This window comes from Rhagoletis zephyria, unplaced genomic scaffold (genome assembly GCF_001687245.7).
Source record: "Rhagoletis zephyria isolate East Lansing unplaced genomic scaffold, Rhagoletis_zephyria_1.1 Rzeph_scaffold_01603, whole genome shotgun sequence".
NCBI classification, from domain to species: Eukaryota; Metazoa; Arthropoda; class Insecta; order Diptera; family Tephritidae; genus Rhagoletis; species Rhagoletis zephyria.
Genome location: NW_016158687.1, coordinates 91,240 through 100,912, shown reverse-complemented (window position 1 = coordinate 100,912; position 9,673 = coordinate 91,240). Strand labels below are relative to the sequence as shown.

Genomic DNA, 9,673 nt, shown 5'->3' with positions numbered 1-9,673 from the left:
GCAGAGGGCGAAGAAGGCGGCCATGGACGCACCAGGGTGAACTGGCAAGACATGTCTGCTGAATTTGCTACTGGCGCAGTTGTGCAAGGATAAAAATGTTGCACTTGCTGTTGCCTCCTCAGGAATATCAGCCACATTGGTCAGCCTAGCAAGAATGTGCGAGTCAAGATAAACCAACTTGCTTCATCAGAAAAACCCGTGTTCGAGGGGCTATGTTGCAACAATGCAAATTAATAATTTGGGACGAATGTACGATGTCACGCAAGCATGCAGTCGAGGCACTCGATCTAAGCTTGCAAGATATCCGGGGCAGCCGAATGCTGATGGATGGAGTGGTCATATTGCTCGCAGAAGATTTTCGGCAGACGCTACCTGTCATCGAGCGAGGCATTGGCGAGATAAGTGCGTGTATCAAGGCTTCGCCATTGTGGGTAAAGATGGAAATATTGAACCTCACAACTATCATGAGAGTCCAGCAGTACAATGATCGAGTGTCCGAACTCTTTGATCAAGACTTCCTTGAGATCGGCGAGGTAGATGAACTAATTAGTAAGGTTTTTCCTAATATACAACAAAACTTGCGCAACCTGGCTGGTTACGCGAACGACAAATCTTGGCGGTTAAAAATTAATCAATGGGAAACATCAATAAGAAAATGATTGATAAAGTCCCTGGTGAGGCGCAACATACATGACTGCTGAAATAGAGATGAAAAATAAGGATGCAACAACATATCTATAGAGTTTCTAAACTCTTTAGACTTGTCAGGGGTGCCGTCCCACAAACTGGAATTAAAGGTTGGGGTGCCAGTCATATTGATGCGTAAGCTTGACGCACTTTGCTTGTGCTATGGCACAAGAATATTCATAACGGAACTGAAAAGACAATTGTGCAAGCCACCATTATCGATGGCGGGGCCAAAGGGCAATCAGTGTTGATACCACAAATTCCCATAATTCCCAACATACTATCTCAGTTTAGATATATAATATTTGCAGTTTCCGATAAAAGTAGCCTTTGCGATAACGGTTGATAAAAGTCAAGGACAAACTCTTACAAGTTTCAGGAATACATCTGTGTACTCCACGTATCTCGCACAGACAGCTCTACTTTAACTGCTCGCGTTTGTCGAAAGCCATAAATCTCTATACGGGCAAATCTTTTGTGTCCCTAACCTCTAAATAAATTTTATATATATTCAACAATTTTTATTGAGCTTGAGGCCGATTTTAATGAAAATCGTATTGTGGAAAAGCAACAATAATTTTAAAAAATGGTAGAAGTGATAGCTATTTCGGAAATCACCACATTTCCTCATCAGACTTCTTTCAGTAGGATTCGAACCGACGATCCCACTGACTCAGCCAGTTTCACACGCACTGTGCTAAGTTCGCCTTGTGAATTCTTGTTGCTTTTTTGCACTATTTCATTTGTTTCTTATTAAACACGGCGTTAAGTTCAGTAAAAATTGTTGAATATAATTGTTATAAGGCCATAAAATAACAAAAACAAATAACTTAAGGACGAGCACACCTAAAAGTTAAACATTCTAAAAATAGAATTATTAACAAAAACCAACAACCACATGATCAAGTGTAAATCGTAGCGGAATAGCTGCGCTTGATTGTGTTGGCTTAGCAAAATGAAAAAGTGGGAAAAAAGCAACGATAATTTACAAGTCGGACTTAGCACAGTGCGTAGGCAACTGGCTGAGTCAGTGGGATCGTCGGTTCGAATCCTACTGAAAGAAGTCTGATGAGGAAATGTGGTGATTTCCGAAATAGCTATCACTTCTACCATTTTTTCAAATTATTGTTGCTTTTCCACAATAAGTTTTTCATTAAAAACGGCCTCGAGCTCAATAAAAATTGTTGAATATAATTGTTATAAGGCCATAAAATAACAAAAACAAATAACTTAAGGACGAGCACACCTAAAAGTTAAACAATCTAATAATAAGATTATTAACAAAAATCAACAAAACCAACAACCATACGATCAAGTTTAAATAGCACTGGAATCGCTGCGCTTGATTGTATTTGGCTTAACAAATGAAATAGTGGAAAAAAGCAACAAGAATTCACAAGGCGAACTTGGCATATTGCGTAGGCAACTAGCTGAGTTAGTGGGATCGTCGGTTCGAATCCTACTGAAGAAGTCTGATGAGGAAATGTGGTGATTTCCGAAATAGCTATCACTTATACCATTTTTTCAAATTATTGTTGCTTTTCCACAATAAGTTTTTTATTAAACACGGCGTCAAGTTCAATAAAATTTGTTGAATATAATTGTTATAAGTCCATAAAATAACAAAAACAAATAGTTTTATTTATTTAAATTTGACCTTATATAAAAAAATGGGTGAACAAATGTGACGCGTTCTTGTAACTTATTTAATTTTTTTTATTGTAACAATGTCTTTTTAATTTTTATAAGCAATCAAAGTAATGAAAATAACCATTTTGCGTGTCACTTTGGGTACGTTTTGTACTTTTTTGCGTATAACTTTTTCAAACGGAGACTTTCAAAAATCATGACAAATATTGAATGTAATATTGGAAAATGCATTAGGCGTTGAAAAAAATATGTGCTCCTCATTGTAACAATTTGAAATCTGTCACTCGTAATTATCAAAAATTTAATATTTCAAGTTTTCTTCCATTTTGAACTTTTAGCAATTACTAAATTGTTCGTATTTGTTTATATACATATTAATTACACTTTAAAGATAAAAATAAGACCTTTTACAGCTGCATGCCTTTGAAAATACTGAAATTATAACAAATATTGTCTGAACAAGTCTTTGCGTGAGTGGCTTCAAGATTTCCCTCTTTTTTATCGCACATTGACAGACGAAACCATAACAGGTTGGCATTAAGCGTGATCGTTAGATAACATTCTTCATAAAGGTCGTTGAAAATGCTAAATACCTAAAATAACTTTTGTCTAAAGTACGGTCATAAATGTATATGTGTGTATGTAAGGATTTTCAGATATTTCAGGATTTCGTAATTTTTTTTTAAATTGGGCGTGGCCCGCCCACTTATGTCAAATGTTTGTATCTCGAAAACCTTTTCACCATTCTGTACCAAATTGGACATACACATTACCCATGACCTTCTTAAATACTGCTTTGAATATTTTTTAAATCGGCAAAAAACCACGCCCTCTAGCAGTATCGCTAACATTGAGTTTTCGAAAATTATCGTTTTTTAAATATAACTCTTTAAGCATTTTAGAAAAATGTATCACACAAGAGTTAATTGTTTTCTCAGTGGATTTCAAACAATTTGATGTCTAATTTATTTGTGTGCGTTCAATTTGAAAATTTAGGTTTTTTAGCGTTGAATCGCACGATTCCGGAGATTTGCCCATATATACGCCCAAAACGATAAGTCCGGAAACGTTGTTTTCAGAATTTTATTGCGGTAAATTTCATTAATTTGAGTTGCTTAGAATTTTTTTAATTAAAGTTGTTACATTTACATATTTAGATTAAAGGATTTGTTTCCTTCTTTGTTACACTTCAAAGGGTTGCGTTCATATATTTGTGCATTTTCCCGAAAAGCATTTTCTTTTATTACATATACATATGTAGATATGTATGCTATATGGATAATGTTACCAACTATTTCATAGCTAAAATAAGTACAGGTTAGGTTGGATTAGTTTAACGCCGTGAGCCGATTACCAAGTTTCGAATGCGGCTAATTTCGATCCCTGAGAGCTCAGTGTTAGTTCAGAAGTGCGAGCAAAAATGCTTCCGTGTTAGCCTCGCAAAGGTTGGACAGTCTAAAAAAAGTGTGGAGATGATTCTACTTCATCTTCCTCTTGACAGCTGATACAAAAGGGATCAGTTGAAATTCCTGGTCTTACCGCTTGAATACCAATCGCACAATGGACTGTACGAATCCCCATCACTAGCCCTTGAGAGGTAACGTGGTATTCGGCACCTTTAAGGGGTAATGATGGGTCACTCGTGTCTTGCGCTGCAAAAAGTATTTTAAAGTACCCTATTAAAACATCTGCTGCAGCAGAGAAACGTCTTATATTTCTTTTTTATATCACAAAAGAAGCATCACTTTCTATTTTCCTTTTTGTTAGGTATTTAGTAGAGTATGCAATTTCATTATCGCGAGTACGAAGTAACTGCCTTTCCAAAGCCAGAACATCAGCGACACAGTTTCCCGCGATCTCACTGCGACCCGGCACCTAAAAAGGAAGAAGTACCTTAGAAGTACTATGACGCGATCTATAGAAGTCAGACATTCCTTTACCGATTTCACCCTTTAGCGGTGAGTCTACCGCTTTCTTGATGGCAGCTATTTCCACGAGAAAGGCACTGCAGAATTCCGGAAGTCTGAACAGATTTTTGGTGGTTTCTGACAAAAAACACCTCCACCAACCCTGTCCCCAAGTGGGGATCCGTCAGTGAAGAAGCTCACCTCTTGTACTTCCTGGTAAGCACCACCAGTTCCATCTTGATGGGATTTACTGCGAGGCTTCCGTTGATCGCCCACCTAGTTACCTGGTACAGGTAACCTTGAGCCAGATTAAAATGGGTGTATAGAAATCGGCCCTTAACCAAAAGTTCCCCATGATCTACGTAGGCGATCACCCGCAAGCCCACTTTTTCCAGTTCCTCTAGAAGGTCGCTTACAGCCGCAATCCAGAGGAGGTGAGAGAGAACACCACCTTGCGGAATGCCCCACTGACTCTGCTCTGAGTGGAGGCGCTCCTCCACTCTCCCGCGACAGTTCTGTGACGAAGAAAGCTGTAGATAAGCCTGATTAGGTTGACTTGACTATTACCTCTAGTGGGATGAACGCAACACTGACTACCCAAGCCTTGGGGATGTACCCGGTCCTAACGCAGTTCGCATAAATATAATACAACTAATTGTACGACTTCTTCAGAGCCCTTTGTAACTGCGCAGGTAGGATGCCATCAGTCCTCGGCGAATTTAATAGTTTGAATGAATTTATAGCCCAGGCCATGTGACGATCGTCCAGAAGATCGGAGAAGTACAGGGCCTGAAGTACAAAATATCGCAAAGAAGTACATTTGACTGTAGTTCGAAGTGCGAAATACAAGAGCTGAAAAAGAAGTACTGTACTTCCGAAAGAAGTACGATTGGTCACATTATGTATGCATAACAAAATGCATAGCCAAACCAAACGCGGAAAACATCTCCCATACAACATTGTTGAAAATTTTCGTGACAGTTTATCTTGCATCGTTTTTTTCTATTCATGAGCGGCCGACATCGGCAATGTTCAGACTTCTCATATTTGAGTGAGAAGAAATTTCTTTGCTTTTTACGTTCGCGAATAAAATACAGTGGAAAATTGTTTGTTGATCTCATTCCGAATATGAGCCGTGACAAGTTTGTTTGCATTTTTCATTCGCGGTAAAAGAACGCTGAATTAAATTTGGAATATTTTCGATAAATAAGAATTTCCGAACCCTGGTTATAAACATGTGTTCTGACTCTGTTTTAGAGGGCAAGGCAGTTGACAGCTATGCTATTTACAATAATATATCTGTTCATATACATATATGTACCTATGAAAGCGCGTACATAAATATCACACCTTTAGGGGTCTCACTATATGCTAATTGAAAGTCAGTTAGGTAATAGTTTTTCTGATATAAGAGTACAAATCGAAAGTAGCAAAAACATTAGGGCTATTCGCGATTCGGTGCATAAGAGCTGACAAATTTATGCAATTGCAGAACAAAACAATTTTTGTGCATCAGCTTTGGTTTTCTTTATGAATGCAATGCATAGCATTTTTATGCTATGGATTTTCGGTATTGCAAATTTGCCAAGCCATGACAAATGCAAATGCGTGTATTTTGTTTGTGTATTGCAAATAATTTGCAATACAAATTTGCAATGCAATGATGCTAGGCCATTTGCACCGGATCGCGAATAGCCCTATTATATTAACCAGCACAATACACGCCAATTTATAAATAACCAGTTTGTAGTTAGCTGAAAACACACTCACTATTTCGCGACATCACCATGTAAAAGTAGTCATGTATAAGCAAGGCAGGCTAGTCGAGGCATTGAGAAATAGGGAACTTATAGGGCATTTATTGTTAATTGAATTCCCTGCAGGATTATATGTAGATATACGTATACATACAATTGTGTAAAGATCTTATTTTTTCTTCTTCTTTCAGAAATTGTTCAGGTCGCTTAGAAATTCAAACTTGTAAGGGGCACTGTGGTTATCCGGTAACTCATTTTTGGCGCCATGCTAACAATGTAATCTTCTTTCAAGCAAAAGGATCGCATGATCATCCAAGACCTGAAGTAAAGGGTTCAACAGAGACTCGACGGCTTTTCGGTAATAGTCGGCGAAACCGTAATGTTTCCGTGGTCCTTACACCTGGGAAAGTCGCACGCAATTTGGAACACAATCTACAGAGTAGAACAACATGCGTGATAAATACTGCCCGGGATTTGAATTCTGTCAATAAATCCACAGCTAATTATTGTAGTTTTTATGAAAGATGTCAAAATATTACACCGTTGGCGCAAAAGCAGGACGTTACAGAGCCTCTTAAGATTTTGCCATCTTCTACTTCATCTTTTACGTCACCCAATTTGTGTTTTGATACCATGTTAACGAGTAATTCGCATATAAATCAAATGGGCACATCAGATTTTCACAGAGGTGAAAACGCATATGCTATGATTGAAAATCGTCAGCCAACATCGATTAGAACATCCTCGAATTCCCCTTATTACACTTCGTCTATGCAGCTTCATCAACTACAACATCGGTCTGTCTTAGCTAAATCAATGCACATAAACTCCGCATGTGAAACAAGATATGATACCCCAGTCCTTCATGATACTCATCGATTTAATGAAGCTTATGATGACACATCAAGAATAACGTCAAGCTCCGGGTATAATTCAGATGAATTTGTTCCTTCATTTATACCATGCTCCACGTCCTCCAGCTCTCTTATAATCGCTAACAATCAACGCCATGAGCTAGCTAGGTCGGTGGCATACTTCGCTGCGCAAACTTCAGAAATATTTAACTCTGTGTTTGAACCAGTTTCAATGCAAGAAAGTCAACTGCCTAATGTTAGCAGCGATCTACAATCGATCGAAGATTATGTATCTACAAGCGCTTATGAAAAAACCCCAGAAAACGCCCAGTTACCATACCAATGTTCAACGTTTGATACTAATCTAAATACTGAGTTTTACTACAGCAATTCCAGCGGCGATAACGGTGTCTGGAACATTTGTATTTAAATGACTTTAATAATCGTGTTTCCTTTTAAAATTACTTTGTACATTCTTATTAGAAAGCATTTAGTAATATACATTTTCATGTTGTCTTGATAAAAATTTGAATTAAAAAGTTACGAATTAAAATTTTAAATATTTATAGAAAAACAGCTGCAAATGTGGCTATACTTTTACGACGTCAATATATGTATGTACATAACATACATGCAAGAGTTTACAAATTACACTACTCGTCAAACAAAAATTCACCAAGAATGAAATTAAACTTTCCTAACGTAGAATTTTATCCTGATTCCGAATATGATAGTTATTTTTCTGGGTCAGACCTAGTTTCTGAGATATCGTTGAAAATATGAAAAAACCCATAATTGTGACACATTACATTTTATATGTGCATCGAAAAGTTTTATTTGTCATTCTGTCGGTTTTACATCTAAAAGAGATTTGTGAAGGAGACTCTAACAACAGTTTTTTCAGAAACCCAAAATATTTATTATCCGTTGCCTTGTTTTGAGATACATTTTTTTCGTTTTTGTATAAAGTTTTAAACCTTCGGAGGGCGCGCCGCGGCAAATTACCCGCACAAATTTTAATTTGTGGTTTTCAAATACTAATTGTACACTGAAAACGAAATTTCGTAAAAATGCTACGAAAAACTTTCTTAGTTTTGGTTTTTGTACAACGTACGAAACTTTCGTTCATAATACGAACACATTTTTCACAACGAAACAAGATTTTACGAACCATTCGTAAATATAACGAAACGAGTTTCGTAAAGCATTTTTTCAGTACAATTTATGAAAACTTTCATTTATTTTACAAAACACGTGCGCAAATTACCGAAAAAATCTCTTTTTTTGTATATTGTACGAAGGCATTCTTAATATTTACGTGTGGTTTTAAAAATTATCGAAATCTACAATTCTGCATTCGTTTTATTTATTAAATATTTTCATACATTGTACTAATGCAGAAACATGTTTTTAAAATTCGTAAAATAAAAATGTCATTGCGAAATTACCTGTTGGCTGCTGTGAGACATATAATATAAACTTAAACGTTTTATAAACAAATTCGCTGGATAAAAAAAACAATAAAAAATCAAATACATGGCACTCCGCAAAATAAGCGCCTAATCATAGTAGTGCAATCGTTTCGGCATACTAATGTGTGAAGCTTTTATGTATTTCAATGAAGCTTTGGAGATTACGATTCATAATCATGTTTTCGCCTAATCGCAAAAGCTTCATGAATCGAAGCGCCCAACATTGTAAGGCGGTTGCCGTTTTGAAATCGTCATTTATTTACTTTTTTGTATTGGATATAAAAGCTATTTGTTACTTCAATAGGAAATAATTAAAAATAAATTTTTTCGTGCTAAAATTCGTGCAAATTGTATTAAACCACGGAAGTGTGAAATTGAGAAATAACGGCCAGAAAATGTGCTATGTGTAGAATGTGTTCATTAGCTGGTGACTATGCAGGGCGCGCAAGTGTGCAGAAGTTGAGACGCCATGCATTCGTTTCGGCATAATGAAACGATTACTCTACTATTATTAAGCGCGTAATGTGCGGAGTGCCTTAATTTTTTATTTGATTTTTATTCTCATTTGTGGAGCTATCGATGAATCGTAAACATTGCTACCTGTGATTGCTAGCTGGCAAAGATGACTGAGTGAATTTTAGGTTTAGGTTTTTTCTTTTGTTTTGTTGCTTTTTATTGTTGTTGTTTTATTGTTGCATATAAAGCATTGACACATGATCTCCATGTAATGCCTTAGCAGAAAAAAGCAAGCACTGGTGCGCGTGCGCTGCAACAGGTATGAGCAGCATTCGGTACACCGAGAATAAATAATCCAAAACAAATATTTGATGTTTGACCGCAATACAAATTGCATGATAGTTTTCGTTTGGTGGGACTAAAGCTCATTCTTATTTATTTTCTTTCATTAAAATAAATTCTTTTTTTAGATTGAGCCTGATTTCGGCTTTTTATTTGGAACCAGAAATGAGGTCCTTGGTCCAATTTACTTTTGTATAATAGTGTTTGTTTTTTTTGATGTTGGTCAGAAACGGGACTCGGACCCAAAAAAAATTGAATGTAACTCGCAAAATTTTTTTAAGATAGTTGGAAAAGTGAGTTTGTGATAAGGGTCGAAATCAAAATTTGTATTTTGTAAGTATTTTGTCATGTATAATTTTAAAATTATACTTTGCGTACACAGTATTGTAACTATACTATTCATTTCAGGTTTGAGAGGAAAAAGGATGATTTTAAACTTACATATCTGTGTTCATATGGAATAGTAGCTTATGTCGAAAGACTGGCTTTAGTATAATGTGGCATTCGCAGCATACGATTGCGAATGACTCACTGGCGTCGAGCTGTTG

General features: G+C 36.5%; 1 protein-coding gene across 1 annotated transcript; it reads left to right on the top strand.

Annotated features, from left to right (window-relative positions):
* Nucleotides 1–212: 212 nt before the first annotated feature.
* On the top strand, nucleotides 213–7,360 carry LOC108364594 (transcription factor glial cells missing-like). The gene is made up of 2 exons (XM_017618327.1): nucleotides 213–427; nucleotides 6,193–7,360. Exons 1-2 carry the CDS (start codon nucleotides 213–215, stop codon nucleotides 7,283–7,285), a joined length of 1,308 nt encoding a protein of 435 aa, XP_017473816.1. The 3' UTR covers nucleotides 7,286–7,360.
* The last annotated feature ends 2,313 nt before the right edge of the window (nucleotides 7,361–9,673 follow it).